This window comes from Oncorhynchus gorbuscha, unplaced genomic scaffold (assembly GCF_021184085.1).
Source record: "Oncorhynchus gorbuscha isolate QuinsamMale2020 ecotype Even-year unplaced genomic scaffold, OgorEven_v1.0 Un_scaffold_1625, whole genome shotgun sequence".
Taxonomy (NCBI): Eukaryota; Metazoa; Chordata; class Actinopteri; order Salmoniformes; family Salmonidae; genus Oncorhynchus; species Oncorhynchus gorbuscha.
In genome coordinates this window covers 74,607-93,737 of record NW_025746351.1, presented here as the reverse complement: position 1 = coordinate 93,737, position 19,131 = coordinate 74,607, and the positions used below count along the sequence as shown (strand labels likewise).

Below are 19,131 nucleotides of genomic sequence, written 5' to 3'. Positions count from 1 at the left end.
AATAAACACACACATAAGTATTTTATTAAAGAATATAGACACCCTGGTCTGTAAACACAGTCCTCAGTCCCTGGTCTGTAAACACAGTCCTCAGTCCCTGGTCTGTAAACACAGTCCTCAGTCCCTGGTCTGTAAACACAGTCCTCAGTCCCTGGTCTGTAAACACAGTCCTCAGTCTCTGGTCTGTAAACACAGTCCTCAGCCCCTGGTCTGTAAACACAGTCCTCAGCCCCTGGTCTGTAAACACAGTCCTTAGTCCCTGGTCTGTAACCACAGTCCTTAGTCCCTGGTCTGTAATCACAGTCCTCAGTCCCTGGTCTGTAAACACAGTCCTCGGTCCCTGGTCTGTAACCAGCTATACACAGTCCTCAGTCCCTGGTCTGTAACCAGCTAGACACAGTCCTTAGTCCCTGGTCTGTAAACACAGTCCTCAGTCCCTGGTCTGTAAACACAGTCCTCAGTCCCTGGTCTGTAACCAGCTATACACAGTCCTCAGTCCCTGGTCTGTAACCAGCTATACACAGTCCTTACTCCCTGGTCTGTAAACACAGTCCTTAGTCCCTGGTCTGTAACCAGCTATACACAGTCCTCAGTCCCTGGTCTGTAACCAGCTAGACACAGTCCTCAGTCCCTGGTCTGTAACCAGCTAGACACAGTCCTTAGTCCCTGGTCTGTAACCAGCTATACACAGTCCTCAGTCCCTGGTCTGTAACCAGCTATACACAGTCCTTAGTCCCTGGTCTGTAAACACAGTCCTTAGTCCATGGTCTGTAACCAGCTAGACACAGTCCTCAGTCCCTGGTCTGTAACCAGCTATACACAGTCCTCAGTCCCTGGTCTGTAACCAGCTATACACAGTCCTTACTCCCTGGTCTGTAAACACAGTCCTTAGTCCCTGGTCTGTAACCAGCTATACACAGTCCTTAGTCCCTGGTCTGTAAACATAGTCCTTAGTCTATGGTCTGTAACCAGCTATACACAGTCCTCAGTCCCTGGTCTGTAAACACAGTCCTCAGTCCCTGGTCTGTAAACACAGTCCTCAGTCCCTGGTCTGTTACCAGCTATGACAGAGCTGCCCTTAATCCCTCCATCTTTTAAGGTGGAACAGCAAACACTGGAGGTTAAAAGGTCAGGGGTTAACCCCACTGCCGTGACCCCCTTGAGTGTTCCGCAATAGTTAATATGTAATTTACTCCTGCCGCCATGACCTTTGGATCGGTGGCAGCGCCGGGACTAGCCACGCTATTATAGAGCACTTATAGACACCATTATTTTGGTGTGTTGGAGTCCATATATCTCCCACCTCCGCTGTCACTGCACTGGAGGCCCTTACACCAAACTAACCAATACACGGCTGTCACTGCACGGGAGGCCCTTACACCAAACTAACCAATACAAGGCTGTCACTGCACGGGAGGCCCTTACACCAAACTAACCAATACAAGGCTGTCACTGCACGGGAGGCCCTTACACCAAACTAACCAATACACGGCTGTCCATGGCTGGCCTGGCCCGCAACAGAATAGACCAAGCCAACCATACAAGGCTGTCCATGGCTGGCCTGGCCCGCAATAGAATAGACCAAGCCAACCAATACACGGCTGTCCATGGCTGGCCTGGCCCACAACAGAATAGACCAAGCCAACCAATACAAGGCTGTCCATGGCTGGCCTGGCCCACAACAGAATAGACCAAGCCAACCAATACAAGGCTGTCCATGGCTGGCCTGGCCCGCAACAGAATAGACCAAGCCAACCAATACAAGGCTGTCCATGGCTGGCCTGGCCCGCAACAGAATAGACCAAGCCAACCAATACAAGGCTGTCCATGGCTGGCCTGGCCCACAACAGAATAGACCAAGCCAACCAATACAAGGCTGTCCATGGCTGGCCTGGCCCGCAACAGAATAGACCAAGCCAACCAATACAAGGCTGTCCATGGCTGGCCTGGCCCGCAACAGAATAGACCAAGCCAACCAATACAAGGCTGTCCATGGCTGGCCTGGCCCACAACAGAATAGACCAAGCCAACCAATACATGGCTGTCCATGGCTGGCCTGGCCCGCAACAGAATAGATAAAATGCATAATTGTTTTTATTTGTGAAAATGTGATTGTTTTGTTTATACATTGAAAAGTCATTTCAAATCAAATTTTATTTGTCACATGCGCGGAATAAAACAGGTGTAGACTTTATTGTGAAATGTTTACTGACGAGCCCTTAACCAACGACGCACAGTTAAAACGTACGAAGAATTAGCTAAACAGGAAATAATTACAATAAAATAACAATAATGAGACTATATATAAAGGAGTAGCAGTACTGAGTCAATGTGCAGGGGTACTGAGTCAATGTACCGGGGTACTGAGTCACTGTGCCGGGGTACTGAGTCAATGTGCAGGGGTACTGAGTCAATGTGCCGGTGTACTGAGGCACTGTGCCGAGGTACTGAGTCAATGTACCGGGGTACTGAGTCACTGTGCTGGGGTACTGAGTCACTGTGCTGGGGTACTGAGTCACTGTCCCGGGGTACTGAGTCACAGTGCAGAGGTACTGAGTCACTGTGATGGGGTACTGAGTCACTGTGCTGGTGTACTGAGTCACTGTGCAGAGGTACTGAGTCAATGTGCCGAGGCACTGAGTCAATGTGCCGAGGTACTGAGTCACTGTGCCGAGGTACTGAGTCAATGTGCCGGTGTACTGAGTCACTGTGCCGAGGTACTGAGTCAATGTGCCGGGGTACTGAGTCAATGTGCCGGGGTACTGAGTCAATGTGCCGGTGTACTGAGTCACTGTGCCGGGGTACTGAGTCACTGTGCTGGGGTACTGAGTCACTGTGCTGGGGTACTGAGTCAATGTGCAGGGGAGTAGCAGTACTGGGTCAATGTGCCGGGGTACTGAGACACTGTGCTGGGATACTGAGTCAATGTGCAGGGTTACCGAGTCAATGTGCCTGGGTACTGAGTCAATGTGCCGGGGTACTGAGTCAATGTGCCGGGGTACTGAGTCGGTGTGCTGGGGTACTGAGTCAATGTGCTGGGGTACTGAGTCAATGTGCCGGGGTACTGAGTCAATGTGCCGGGGTACTGAGTCAATGTGCCAGGGTACTGAGTCAATGTGCCGGGGTACTGAGTCAATGTGCCGGGGTACTGAGTCAATGTGCCGGGGTACTGAGTCGGTGTGCTGGGGTACTGAGTCAATGTGCCGGAGTACGAGGTAGTTGAGGTACAGTAGTTGAAGTAATATGTACATTTTGTAATAAAACAAACAAAATACAAATAAATAATGTTACCTTAGAATTTCTATAAAATATGAAACTCTTTGTGAGAAGCATCAAACACCCCCCCCCCACTCCCTTCCTCCATCTGTGAACAACCTTGTTGCTATTCCTGTGGCTGTTCCTGTGAAGTGCCTCCCTCCCTCCTCTCCTGTACAACGCTGGTGGTAATTTCAGTCAGGCGAAACAAACAGTCACATTACATACACATCCCCATCCGTTCCTACCATCCATCGTATAAACACAGGGGGAAGACAGCCTCCATTTCCTCATCGCCGTCTCCGATATCCTGTGGGGTCGACCAATCACGGACGGCCTCCCGAAACGTGGGACCACTAATTCCCTATACAGTGCACAATATAGGGAATCAAATCAACGCTTTTATTTTGTAAACAGGTGTGGACAAACCGTGAAGTGCTTTACTTACGGGTGTGCCATTTGGGATGCACACCACTGTCTGTCTCGCTTGGTAACACAAACACAGGTCTGCCTGCAGGTAGCAGCCTAATGTTAGACCAGACATCTCGCTCTCGGGCCAGCTGTTTCTCTTCTGCTCCGTATGGGATCAGTGAGCTGCTGCGGGAAGAAGAGGTGTTGGAGGTCCTGTCTTATTGAATGATAGCCCCACTCCCCTGCTGCAGGAGACACTAGCCCCCTCTCCTTCCCTGTCTCCCCGCTACCTGGCCCCCTGTTTTCGCTGTCCTAAGAGAGAGAGAGAGAGAGAGAGAGAGAGGGGTGAGAGAGACAGGGTGAGAGAGAGAGAGAGAGAGAGAGAGAGAGAGAGAGAGAGAGAGAGAGAGAGAGAGAGAGAGAGAGAGAGAGAGAGAGAGAGAGAGAGAGAGATACACAGGGTGAGAGAGAGAGATGCTATCCATCTGTTAAACTCCTGAGCATCAGCTGTAGAGGGTATCTGTGGCCAAACGTACCAGGAGGCAGCCTGCTGTTAGAAGCACTGAGGCACCGCTGCTGACAACCCCAGAGGGTTGTCTCCTTCAGGATTCCAGGGTTACGTCTGATATATCCATCTATTGGAACCAAGCCATGGCATCACCTGTGTTGTGTTCGCCTATATTCTGCATACCCTTGTGATGTTCTACTCCTTTTGTTAACTTCAGGACTGGTGTTAGGGCTGTGAATGAGGACTGGTGTTAAGGGCTGTGAATGAGGACTGGTGTTAAGGGCTGTGAATGAGGACTGGTGGTAGGGGCTGTGAATGAGCCCTGGTGTGAATGAGGGGCTGTGAATGAGCCCTGGTGTTAGGGGGGCTGTGAATGAGGACTGGTGGTAGGGGCTGTGAATGAGGACTGGTGTTAGGGCTGTGAATGAGGACTGGTGTTAGGGCTGTGAATGAGGACTGGCGTTAGGGCTGTGAATGAGGACTGGTGTTAGGGGCTGTGAATGAGGACTGGTGTTAGGGCTGTGAATGAGGACTGGTGTTAGGGCTGTGAATGAGGACTGGCGTTAGGGGCTGTGAATGAGGACTGGTGTTAGGGCTGTGAATGAGGACTGGTGTTAGGGGCTGTGAATGAGGACTGGCGTTAGGGCTGTGAATGAGGACTGGTGTTAGGGGCTGTGAATGAGGACTGGTGTTAGGGCTGTGAATGAGGACTGGTGTTAGGGCTGTGAATGAGGACTGGTGTTAGGGCTGTGAATGAGGACTGGTGTTAGGGGCTGTGAATGAGGACTGGTGTTACTGTGAATGAGGACTGGTGATAGGGGCTGTGAATGAGGACTGACGTTAGGGCTGTGAATGAGGACTGGTGGTAGGGCTGTGAATGAGGATTGGTGTTAGGGGCTGTGAATGAGGACTGGTGTTAGGGCTGTGAATGAGGACTGGTGGTAGGGGCTGTGAATGAGGACTGGTGTTAGGGCTGTGAATGAGGACTGGTGTTAGGGGCTGTGAATGAGGACTGGTGTTAGGGCTGTGAATGAGGACTGGTGTTAGGGGCTGTGAATGAGGACTGGTGTTAGGGGCTAGGGGCTGAATGAGGACTGACTGTTAGGACTGGTGTTAAATGAGGACTGGTGGTGGGCTGTGAATGAGGACTGGTGTTAGGGGCTGTGAATGAGGACTGGTGTTAGGGCTGTGAATGAGGACTGGTGTTAGGGGCTATGAATGAGGACTGACTTAGGGCTGTGAATGAGGACTGGTGTTAGGGCTGTGAATGAGGACTGGTGTTAGGGGCTGTGAATGAGGACTGGTGTTAGGGCTGTGAATGAGGACTGGTGTTAGGGCTGTGAATGAGGACTGGTGTTAGGGCTGTGAATGAGGACTGGTGGTAGGGGCTGTGAATGAGGACTGGTGTTAGGGCTGTGAATGAGGACTGGTGTTAGGGCTGTGAATGAGGACTGGTGAGGACTGGTGTTAGGGGCTGTGAATGAGGACTGGTGTTAGGGCTGTTAGGACTGGCTGTGAATGAGGACTGGTGTTAGGGCTGTGAATGAGGACTGGTGTTAGGGCTGTGAATGAGGACTGGTGTTAGGGCTGTGAATGAGGACTGGTGTTAGGGCTGTGAATGAGGACTGGTGTTAGGGCTGTGAATGAGGACTGGTGGTAGGGCTGTGAATGAGGACTGGTGTTAGGGCTGTGAATGAGGACTGGTGTTAGGGCTGTGAATGAGGACTGGTGTTAGGGCTGTGAATGAGGACTGGTGTTAGGGCTGTGAATGAGGACTGGGGCTGTGAATGAGGCTGGTGAATGAGGACTGGTGTTAGGGCTGTGAATGAGGACTGGTGTTAGGGCTGTGAATGAGGACTGGTGTTAGGGCTGAGGACTGACATGTTAGGGCTGTGAATGAGGACTGGTGTGGTGTTAGGACTGCTGTGAATGAGGACTGGTGTTAGGGCTGTGAATGAGGACTGGTGTTAGGGCTGTGAATGAGGACTGGTGTTAGGGGCTGTGAATGAGGACTGGTGTTAGGGCTGTGAATGAGGATGGTGTTAGGACTGTGAATGAGGACTGGTGTTAGGGCTGTGAATGAGGACTGGTGTTAGGGCTGTGAATGAGGACTGGTGTAGGGGCTGTGAATGAGGACTGGTGTTAGGGCTGTGAATGAGGACTGGTGTTAGGGCTGTGAATGAGGACTGGTGTTAGGGCTGTGAATGAGGACTGGTGTTAGGGCTGTGAATGAGGACTGGTGTTAGGGCTGTGAATGAGGACTGGTGTTAGGGGCTGTGAATGAGGACTGGTGTTAGGGCTGTGAATGAGGACTGTGTGAGGACTAGGGGCTGTGAATGAGGACTGACGTTAGGGCTGTGAATGAGGACTGGGGTGTAGGGCTGTGAATATTGGCTGGCTTTGTAAGGGGATTGTCATTTGTGTTGACCTGGGGCTGGTCATGGGGGTGCCTGTGGGGCTGCCTGTGGGGCTGCCTGTGGGGCTGCCTGTGGGGCTTTCTGTATGTATGTATGATGTTATACATGTGTCACTTCATACCTCTCTGTCATGGTGACATGTCTCAGTGTCATGGTGTACATGTCTCATACTCTAGTCATGGTGACATGTCTCAGTGCTCTAGTCATGGTGACATGTCTCAGTGTCTCTAGTCATGGTGACATGTCTCAGTATCTCTAGTCATGGTTAGACATGTCTCAGTGTCTCTAGTCATGGTGACATGTCTCAGTATCTCTAGTCATGGTGACATGTCTCAGTATCTCTAGTCATAGGTTAGACATGTCTCAGTGTCTCTAGTCATGGTGACATGTCTCAGTATCTCTAGTCATAGGTTAGAACATGTCTCAGTGTCTCTAGTCATGGTGACATGTCTCAGTATCTCTAGTCATGGTGACATGTGTCAGTATCTCTAGTGATAGGTTAGAACATGTCTCAGTGTCTCTAGTCATGGTGACATGTCTCAGTATCTCTAGTCATGGTGACATGTCTCAGTATCTCTAGTCATGGTGACATGTCTCAGTGTCTCTCGTCATGGTGACATGTCTCAGTGTCTCTCGTCATGGTGACATGTCTCAGTGTCTCTCGTCATGGTGACATGTCTCAGTGTCTCTCGTCATGGTGACATGTCTCAGTGTCTCTCGTCATGGTGACATGTCTCAGTGTCTCTCGTCATGGTGACATGTCTCAGTGTCTCTCGTCATGGTGACATGTCTCAGTATCTCTAGTCATGTTGACATGTCTCAGTGTCTCTAGTCATGGTGACATGTCTCAGTATCTCTAGTCATGGTGACATGTCTCTTTGTCTCTAGTCATGGTGACATGTCTCAGTATCTCTAGTCATGGTGACATGTCTCTTTGTCTCTAGTCATGGTGACATGTCTCTTTGTCTCTAGTCATGGTGACATGTCTCAGTATCTCTAGTCATGGTGACATGTCTCTCTTTGGTGACATGTCTCTAGTCATGGTGACATGTCTCAGTATCTCTAGTCATGGTGACATGTCTCAGTGTCTCTCGTCATGGTGACATGTCTCAGTATCTCTAGTCATAGGTTAGAACATGTCTCAGTGTCTCTAGTCATGGTGACATGTCTCAGTGTCTCTAGTCATGGTGACATGGTGATGGTGACATGTCTCAGTAGCTCTAGTCATGGTGACATGTCTCAGTGTCTCTAGTCATGGTGACATGTCTCAGTATCTCTAGTCATGGTGACATGTCTCAGTGTCTCTAGTCATGGTGACATGTCTCAGTGTCTCTAGTCATGGTGACATGTCTCAGTCTCTAGTCATAGGTTAGAACATGTCTCAGTGTCTCTAGTCATGGTGACATGTCTCAGTGTCTCTAGTCATGGTGACATGTCTCAGTATCTCTAGTCATGGTGACATGTCTCAGTATCTCTAGTCATGGTGACATGTCTCAGTGTCTCTAGTCATGGTGACATGTCTCAGTATCTCTAGTCATGGTGACATGTCTCAGTATCTCTAGTCATGGTGACATGTCTCAGTGTCTCTAGTCATGGTGACATGTCTCAGTGTCTCTAGTCATGGTGACATGTCTCTTTGTCTCTAGTCATGGTGACATGTCTCAGTATCTCTAGTCATGATGACATGTCTCAGTGTCTCTAGTCATGGTGACATGTCTCAGTATCTCTAGTCATGGTGACATGTGTCAGTGTCTCTCGTCATGGTGACATGTGTCAGTGTCTCTCGTCATGGTGACATGTCTCAGTGTCTCTAGTCATGGTGACATGTCTCAGTCATGGTGACATCTAGTCATGGTGACATGTCTCAGTGTCTCTAGTCATGGTGACATGTCTCAGTATCTCTAGTCATGGTGACATGTCTCAGTGTCTCTAGTCATGGTGACATGTCTCAGTATCTCTAGTCATGGTGACATGTCTCTTTGTCTCTAGTCATGTTGACATGTCTCAGTATCTCTAGTCATGATGACATGTCTCAGTGTCTCTAGTCATGGTGACATGTCTCAGTATCTCTAGTCATGGTGACATGTCTCCGTGTCTCTTGTCCCAGATCACTGTTCCTCCTCCATCAAACTCGTCCGTCGGGCTTCCAGATAATTAAGCGTGATTCATCACTCCAGAGAAAGAGTTTCCACTGTTCCAGAGTCCAATGGCGACGAGCTTTACACCACTCCGGCCGTCGCTTGGCATTGTGCATGGTGATCTTAGGCTTGTGTGCGGCTGCTCGGCCATGGAAACCCATTTCATGAAGCTCCTGATGAACAGTTCTTGTAGCTGACCTTGCATCCAGAGACAGTTTGGAACTCGTTAGTGTGTGTTGCAACCAAGGACGGGTTATTTTACATTTCAAATTAGAAAGGACAGGTTATTTATGAAAGGACAGGTTATTTTTTTACATTTCAAATTAGAAAGGACATGTTATTTTTTACATTTCAAATTAGAAAGGAGAGGTTCTTTTTTACATTTCAAATTAGAAAGGAGAGGTTCTTTTTTACATTTCAAATTAGAAAGGACAGGTTATTTATGAAAGGACAGGTTATTTATGAAAGGACAGGTTATTTATTGAAGGCCTGGTTCTTTTTTACATTTCAAATTAGAAAGGACAGGTTATTTTTTTGCATTTAAAATGAGAAAGGACAAGTTATTTTTTACATTTCAAATTAGAAAGGACAGGTTATTTATGAAAGGACAGGTTATTTATGAAAGGACAGGTTATTTATGAAAGGACTGGTTATTTTTTACATTTCAAATTAGAAAGGACAGGTTATTTATGAAAGGACAGGTTATTTTGACATTTCAAATTAGAAAGGACAGGTTATTTATGAAAGGACAGGTTATTTTTTACATTTCAAATTGGAGAGGACAGGTTATTTATAAAGGACAGGTTATTTTACATTTCAAATTAGAAAGGACAGGTTTTTTTACATTTCAAATTGGAAAGGTGTTAAAACAATGGAAGTGTTGATGAATTTATCTGCAGAGAAGCAGAGAACCGTTCACTCAGACAAATTGTGTTTGTCACATGCCCCAAATACTACAGGTACTACAGGTACCTTACAGTGAAATTATTACTTTACCAGCCCTTATAAGAAAAGAAAGGGTTAAAAGAAAGTATTTACTCAAATAAACTGCAGTTAAAAAAATATGTATTATTTTAAAATTAATAAATCAATTAAAAATAAAAACAAATGTGGTTCCAGGAATCATGACTAGGTCTTTATGTGGCTTTTTATTGTCCATGTCATTTTACCTCCCTCCACTTTGAGACACCAACAAGCAGGTGAAAAGAAGCAGGCGTGGTGTGTTCGTGCGATTTGGATCTGTGTACGAAAGGGCTTAATAGGGAGCGGCAGGGTAGCCTGGTGGTTAGAGCGTTGGACTAGTAACCGGAAGGTTGTATGTTCAAATCCGAGCTGACAAGTTACAACTATGTAATTCTTCCCCTGAAAAGGCAGTTAACCTATTGTTCCTAGGCAGTCATTGTAAATATGAATTTGTTCTCAACTGACTAGCCTAGTTAAAATACGTGACATTTTGAGTAGTGGTTGGGGAGACCCAATGTATGCTTTCTCCAATTATGCTATATTACTACGTGGAACATGTTTTTTTTAAACAATTTGATAAAGCTTAATTTATCTTTCATTTCTATGCTTTAATGTAACATACTTGTATTTTATGGCATTAGTTATACTGAAGAATGAGGAAACGTTGAGGCTATCTTTCAGTAGGGTAGTTCCTGGTTAGTTGGACTACCTGAAAAGCCCGAGGCGTTTAGGGACCACATGGGAATCATCTTGAATGGAATCCTATCGGTCCTAATGATCGCCTTGGGGGGGTTTAGATTCCTTCCCATCATTGATCTACATTCTAAACTCCTTTACGGTTGCTTCCTATCGTTCTACCGCTCCATTTGAAGCAGGAAACAGAGCTCTGGTCAGTCAGGTGGAATCCCCAGACTGACCTCAGGGAATCAGACCTTCCAAGCTGCTCCTCTTCTTCTCCATCCGCCACCTTCCAATGTTATGCTCCTTTAATTGAGAGATCTTCTTACTTGATGTATTGTAAAATGAATCGCTAATTTATGTAATCACTCAATTAACGATAATTCCAGCATATGTTCAAAATGCCCAGAGGGTTTTCTTCTCGCAGGTACTTATTTTGATGTCACGGTGAAACAGCTAATTAATTTTACATGCATATTAATTTGGGGTCTGCTAAGAGAGAGTCCCTCCCTCCCAACTCCCATCCTCGCGCTGCCTCATTTGTGAACGCAGACTCAGGCCAAATATTTACCTTTTTAACCTTTTTTAAGGGGGGTGGAAAACAATTTAAGATTTAAATTGCATAATTAATATTGTTGCTTAGTCTAATTCATGTGTCTTTTAAAAATTGTAATCCGTTATTTATTTACCTTAATTTATACACAACACGTATTAGCTTATCCTAACGCAGTGTTATGAAACATTACATTGAACTTGAACAAAAAACGTTATTTCAGGATCAAATAGTTTACATCTTTACAACCTATCATCAACCCGTCATGTGGAATCCGAAATCAATTAATTAAACAACAACAGAAACCACTGACACCTCTGAGCTGAGAGTTTGGGCATAAACACAGGCTACTCTATGAAGGACAGAACTTTACTGTCTATTTCAAACAACAACAACAACAGAAACCACTGACACCTCTGAGCTGAGAGTTTGGGCATAAACACAGGCTACTCTATGAAGGACAGAACTTTACTGTCTATTTCAAAGTATTCTGGACGCATTCTCCTCTTTACTAGTGAATTAACGATTCCCTTTTAATTACTAAGAAAACCCGCGGCAGGCAACCTTGAGTGCTTCTGTATGATAATGAAGGAAAATGAATGAACTGAATAATGTTCGTTAACTCTAAAACACGTCTCCCTTCACTCCATTCTCCCCCCCTTCCCCCTTCCCCTCCTCCTCTCCTCCACTTTAGCACTAAAAGGGCGTTGAGTGTCTTAATGAGATCTCTCTGTAGTCTAATTAATTGACGCTGTCGTCTTGAATATTCATAATATTCCTATACAGTAGCTCTACGTCAGTTAGCACCGCTATACGGTACTAATTGTACTGTGCAGCAGCAGCTCAGGAAAGAGTGCAGCCATAGACCTTCATTACAATCAATAATGCTCAGATTCACCAGAGTCAAGTACCGGCTCCAACATTTACATTTACATTTACATTTAAGTCATTTAGCAGACGCTCTTATCCACCTGCCGATAAGTCAACTTATGTATATAGAGTGGTTTACAAAAAATATAGTGGTTTACAAAAAATATAGTGGTTTACAAAAAATATAGTGGTTTACAAAAAATATAGTGGTTTACAAAAAATATAGTGGTTTACAAAAAATATAGTGGTTTACAAAAAATATAGTGGTTTAACAAAAAAATATAGTGGTTTACAAAAAATATAGTGGTTTACAAAAAAAAACATGTTTTAAATGGCATTCTGTTTATTATGTTTAAAATAAAATATGCTACTTCATAGCAATAGCCTAATATGTCACCATAATAATACAATTATAATTATTATTGATTATTATAATAATAATTATTATTATTATTATTATTATAGATCTAATGGTATATATACATATTTGGCATTCAACTGGATATAGGACGATTTTATTTAAGTTATACAAGTATTAGTGAATAGATTGTTTTGAAGGTGTTAATGTCATTAATTAGTTGTTTATGCAAATGTTTTCATTGACAATGTAAATTACCCCGTCAGCAGTTGCAGTTTGTTTATTCATCAGTTTTTAGTAAATCTACAACGCCTCTAGATAAAGATGACTAATAATAATAGCACTACTAATAATAGGATGAAGGAAGCCCATGTTGAGTTTACTGCACAGCGATCACAGCAGGGCCTTGATCCAATAACAGCAGCACAAGATGAAGTGAAGAGAGAGACGGCACGTCACAATAACAACAGAACCAGATGACGTGAAGAGAGAGACAGCACGTCACAATAACAACAGAACCAGATGACGTGAAGAGAGAGACGGCACGTCACAATAACAACAGAACCAGATGACGTGAAGAGAGAGACGGCACGTCACAATAACAACAGAACCAGATGACGTGAAGAGAGAGACGGCACGTCACAATAACAACAGAACCAGATGACGTGAAGAGAGACGGCACGTCACAATAACAACAGAACCAGATGACCAGAGTGACCCACGTCATAATAACAACAGAACCAGATGACGTGAAGAGAGAGAGAGAGATGCCATAACATTCACCAGGGTTCACTGACATTACAGTAGGTCTGAAGACCCACAGGTCAGAGGCTGGACTACTGTTGTTAGAGCTTTCGATCAGCTATCTATGAAAATATATATATAGCCTAATATATATTTTCAATAGATCTATTCTGATTTCTTGGGCTGCTACAAGTGTATGATATTAATTTGATCACTCTGCTATTGCAGGAAATGCAAACTTTTATACAAGGATTCTAAAGATTGTAATTGTCACTTTAAAATGTCAGACTTGATTTGCTCTAAATAAAATGTATTGTCCCTCTGCAAAAAAAAATCCTTTAATTATAATCCACACAATAATTCACATTTCATGTTTCTACATGATTTTTTTCCTGCTGTGAGAAACTGGTCAAATTAAGGTCCTGCATCTGTACTTCATTTTATTGTTGGGAGTAGTGTAGGCCTGTTAACCTTTAATTACTGTGGGCCTGTCCACTTGATTTGACCAATAATTGTTTGTTCATAACATTCCGATGTGTGCCCATAATAAATAATTCGTGGTCAGAGACTAATGTGATTATTTTAATTTAATGAATAGCTGAATGCAGTTTGTTCATAACATTCCGATGTGTGCCCATAATAAATAATTCGTGGTCAGGGGCAAATGTGATTATTTTAATTTTAATGAATAGCTAAATGCAGTTTTTTCATTCACGCTTTACATCCATATCTGTTTTCCTGCGCTCAGTAACGCGACGAACACACGTTGGTTTGGTCTATAATCTTGGCGAGAATGTGCCATGAAAACACACTATAATTTTCCTATAAATGTGTATGAAACGTATCGCCATTCGCTATGCAACTTTTTTAGGTATTTTTTTTTCTTCATTGTATTTATTCTGCAGTTCTCCAAGTCGTTCTCAAAGTAGATTATAAATGAACTTCTCATTGGAGACAGTTCATGTTTCTGCATAATATTGTTCCCGCAATTTACATTTACTAACCAATCTTTCTGACAGGGATATTCAGCTATCATTTGTTACTTTTGGAGCGAAGGCGATTTTTTGGCGGGGGGGCAACATTTGTTTTCCTTTGTGCTCTGGTGCAGCAGTGGAGAGACGACGTGTGAAAGTGGCTGTTAGGTCCGCCTTTCTCCCTCTCTGACCCGGCTCTTTATCCCCGTCGCCCTGGGAATGGCACGCATCGCTACTCTACTTTAGAGGAGCAGCAGAGAGCGCCTTTGTTTGAGTCCTTTTGGGTCGCACAAAATTGTTCTCCGTTCCGCCGCTGCAAAAAAAAAAAGAAGCTACTTCAGACCAGGAGCAGGTTCACAAGTGCAATGCAATTTGGCTTAGCTCAACCTTTGTTCCGCTTGTACAAATGACCAAACAGTGCTCACATTATACAGTTGATCTACTGGGGATTCAACAGGCTCTTTTGGAGAAGAGGAGAAAGGCGAGTTCATCTGTTCAGAATCATGGTGGCGGAATTTTTCCCCTCAATCCGCAGCTTTTGTGGGATAAAACGTCTTGGACAGATGCAGCTAGAGATCAGAAGCGTAAAAGATGATTAAATGTTAAGGAAAAGTTAACTGAAATCAAAAGGTTAAATGGTTTGATGGATATTGTATTGCGCAACAGTGTGAACACGTCCGAGTGTCAGGACCGTTTCCCCCTTGACGCTGAATTCACAGTCAATAGTTTTCTAATAACAATAATAATAATAATAATAATAATAACGTTAAATATACACCGATTTTTTGGGGGGTATTTTCCTCAAACTCTTTTGATATCAACATCCATACAGCTTTGTCCAATCTGTTCACACACATTAGCATCGCAACAGAAACAACCGATGATGACTGAGTGACTGACTGACTGAAACCGCACCGTTTCACTCTAAAGGGCTTGGATTACCACAGGCCCGCATCGCGACTGGCTTTATTCCTACTCGGCCCTGCAGCCTGTCCGTCCGAATCATGATTCCGTGTATTGTGGACGCATGGAGAGAAATTAGCATAGATTATGAGTTGGTCCGAGTGTGTGTGTGTGTGGTCCTTCTCTTTGGGATGTGGCCAGGCAGAAAGGGAAGGTGGCTTGGCTCGGAGGGTGCGCTCACACAGAGAGAAGAATGTCCATTGATCTGAATACGTCCCCCATTAGGTTCACACTCACATAATTGACTTATTGGTATTTTATACAGTTTCTATAGCATTGTCGTAAGTCTCGTAACCACCCGAGTTTTACATTTCAATGACGGGCTTAATTTAAACCTGTTCATCCGCGTAGAAAGTGTATTTTTGTTTGTACGTTTGCTTGTCACAGCTTTGTGAGAGTCGTCTGGTAAACACTAACATATTGGAATTAGGCCATTATACCTTTTGTAGGCTATTCGAAACTAATTAAATAAACACATTCTAAACATTGCGTCATCATATATATGTCTCCACATATATTCATTACATTTACATTTAAGTCATTTAGCAGACGCTCTTATCCAGAGCGACTTACAAATTGGTGCATTCACCTTATGACATCCAGTGGAACAGCCACATATTCAAGTGTACATTTCAAGTCAAACGTTTATTAATTGTGTCTTTTTGGGGATTACCTATGACGTGCACTATAACACACTCATCATATTCCCCCAATAACTAGTTCGAAGAGATTTATATATATATTATCGACTGCGGAGCATGATCTCGGACGCTGAATACACACACACACACACACACACACACACACACACACACACACACACACACACACACACACACACACACACACACACACACACACACACACACACACACACACACACACACACACGCACGCACGCACGCACGCACGCACACACACGCACGCACGCACGCACACGCACGCAAGCACGCACGCACACACACACACACACACACACACACACACACACACTCAAAGAGGGAAAAATCCAAGTCAGACAAAAGTACCGGTATTCAAAGGGACTGTATTGAGTAATTGATTACAACTTCAACAAATACATTCAGGAAATAATTGTATATTATTCCAAAGGGCAATTAACAGTTAACCGTCATGTAAAGACGTTAGTTAATATGACAGAGTAAACAAACTGTTAGTCACCAGTCAGATGACTATAGATCACAGATTGGTACACACAAATTGTCGCTTCGATATCAGTTCAAATCACACTGTCCCCTATAAACAGCTCAAACTAAAATGTAATCAATGACACGTCATTCAACACGAAAAAAAAAACTTACAACGGACTATACAGAACAAATAGAGAGACTGCGCCAAGAAGCGACGGGGCCAAACATGCCAAACATCAAATTGCTTAGTAGCTCTATTTGTAAACGCAAATAGTTGACTAAGCACCCCTTGCTCGGTGCACAAAAGGTTATCTGCATACCTTCACACGGCGTAACCGGGCTTTCATCACCCTCCCTCACACTTCAAATCCGGTGGGTCGCTGTGCCTTTTCACCCCTTCGCTCTGTCTTCAAATGGAAATCATTTCTATTGGCTCAAGGTGTCCATGTAAATAGGTGTAAATGAATCCAGATTATGCCTTTGCTTTCTCCTCGGAGCGAGTAGCCCCCCCCTCCTCCTCTCCACCCAAGGCGATTGTCATGTGATAGCGAAGAAGTGGCACATTAATGAAGCGGCTCTACGGGGGTCTTTTCTCCTGTCATCACATTAAACTATCACACGGTTCCGGGAAGGACATGGAAATAGCAGCTACTTAGCTCTGCTCATCACAACAAGGGCCACAACATACCGGGAACCATTCAGAGAGTCGTGGTGTGTGTGTGTGGGGGGGGAAGGAGAAGCTTATTGCTGCTTGCTTAACTAAAGATAGCGCATCATATAGGCCATCTGAAGGGAGAGAACGAGACTGTTTTCATAGGACGGCTGTTTTCAAGACCCACAGCCCATAAGCGCTGAGTGAACAGTCCACGGAGGAAACAGACAGTGAGTTGCGTTGCTGAATTTCATGCATCTTGGGGAACTTTCAGTAACTTTTAAGCGCGGGGATATTGCAGTTTTCTTTTTGTACTTTGCGTTATAAAGACTATCTATGCGGCGAATGTATGGAGTTTTACGCGTTCGTAATGTTGTTTTGAACAGTTGTTTTGAACAACCCGTCCCAGAGTGATACTTCAAGGAGTGTAGGACAACGTTCTATTTATCCTGTTTGTCCGAGAAAAACTGGAAGAACTGTAGTCTGACGCGCCATTCAGCATAGTATTTTGACAGAAAGTCCATCAGAATGCCTCGTCCGGGGAGAAACACGTATAGCGACCAGAAACCTCCCTATTCCTACATCTCCCTGACCGCCATGGCTATCCAGTCCTGCCCGGAGAAGATGCTCCCGCTCAGCGAGATCTACAAGTTCATCATGGACAGGTTCCCTTACTACAGAGAGAACACCCAGCGGTGGCAGAACTCCTTACGACACAACCTCTCTTTCAACGACTGTTTTATTAAAATCCCCAGGCGGCCGGACCAGCCGGGTAAAGGGAGTTTCTGGGCTCTCCATCCCAGCTGCGGGGACATGTTCGAGAACGGAAGTTTCTTGCGGCGTCGTAAACGCTTCAAGTTGATGATGATGGCGTCCGAGCATCTGGCGCAAAGCAAACCGTCGGACGCTGCCCACTATCTCCAACAACAAGCCAAACTCCGACTGAGCGCTCTGGCTGCTTCCGGCACACATCTCCCGCAAATGTCCGGTTACAACATAGGAGTCTCTCACCAACCGTCCACTTTCAAACACCCGTTCGCAATCGAGAACATAATCGCCAGAGAGTATAAAATGCCAGGCGGACTGGCCTTCTCCACCATGCAGTCTATGTCTGCTGGCTACCCGCTGCACAACCAGCTCACCACGGCCTGGCCTCATATGTACAGCTCCAGCGTCATGGACACGGTAGCTCCCATCTCCATGGCCAGTGATTATTCGGCCTACGGAATGCCCCTCAAGTCTATTTGCTATGGCGCGCAGAGTCTACCTGCCATCCCCGTGCCAATCAAGCCCACCCCTACTTCGATGCCAGGGCTCTCGGCTCTGCCAACACATATTCCAGCTTTCTTAGCGAACTCTCCCCAGTCTCTCAGCCCCACGTCTCCTCAGACAGCTACCAGCCAAAGCAGCCCTGCCACGCCGAGCGAAACGCTCATAAACCCGGCCTCTTCGGCCATGCAGTCTGTGGTGTCGGTGCACTGACATGACGTTTGCGGATGGGACTTATTAAACACTTCTGAAAAAGAAAAGAGATGCTTATCAACTTTTCCAAAGCGGTATTTTATTGTTTGATCAATTCATGACCAACCAACTAAAATATGCTCTACAATCATGAGGCAAGATATTTGCGTTTTGTGGTTTATCGATGTACTTAGATGTTTTACTTGAGACTTGTTGTGGCAGTGACCCTTGTCTTTCTATGACGCGCATATAGGCTACATCGTTTTGTTACCTGTTTAGGGTCATTTAAGAATAATCCAATTCTGAGATTATTTTCAAAAAGCACTGTCGTTATCCGTATCTATATTCTTGCTTACATTTTATTGCCAAGTTTCCAATAAATATTAAATTTCAATTAATCTAAAACTGGTAAAACAATTCGTTATTACATTAGAGAATGTTGTCAGCATATTCTTTTTTTTGTTTTGCATTTTCGTCAAGATAAAAAGTCCAAGAAAAATAAATAAATTAAATCAACTTTTTGTAAATTAAATTTAACGTGACATTTTAGTTACAGCTCCCTTAAATGCGCATTGCATTTGCTATACCAAACAGCCAAATCTAGTTTTTAGGAGAATAAAAAAAAAGAAGAAAGAGAACAATCACAGAGGTGACATTTTCAAATAACAAAACTTGAAAACAGATATTTATGGTTTACTTTGGTGTCTGGTTGTCTGCATTCAAAACATTCAAATATATTTGAATTGATGGAAGAATAAGTTGAAATGTGTAAACTGCACTTTTTTTTGTTAAATGTTTTAGATTATCTGTAGTTTATACAGATCTATCTGTAGTTGTTCTGTGGACCATTTTAATTTAAAACAAACAAAAAAATAAACTGTGGTGACCCGGATGTATAAAAAAAAAGCAGTATATTTGTAAAAACGCATGCTATTTCAAAACGTTGTGTTGTATTTGCTGCGAGCATGCGTGCTTCTCCAAGTGTGCCATGTGTCTGCAATAAATTATTGGTCATCAAGAATATTTTCCCATTAAAAA

General features: G+C 44.4%; 1 protein-coding gene across 1 annotated transcript; it reads left to right on the top strand.

The window, feature by feature from the left end:
* Positions 1 to 16,398: 16,398 nt before the first annotated feature.
* LOC124023549 (forkhead box protein B1-like) lies at positions 16,399 to 18,730 on the top strand. The gene has a single exon (XM_046337928.1). The coding sequence runs from the start codon at positions 17,161 to 17,163 to the stop codon at positions 18,112 to 18,114; it is 954 nt and encodes a 317-aa protein (XP_046193884.1). The 5' UTR covers positions 16,399 to 17,160; the 3' UTR covers positions 18,115 to 18,730.
* Positions 18,731 to 19,131: the final 401 nt, after the last annotated feature.

Excerpts from the sequence above, each read along its gene's own strand:
- LOC124023549 (XM_046337928.1), top strand. The coding sequence starts at position 17,161 with ATGCCTCGTCCGGGGAGAAACACGTATAGCGACCAGAAACCTCCCTAT.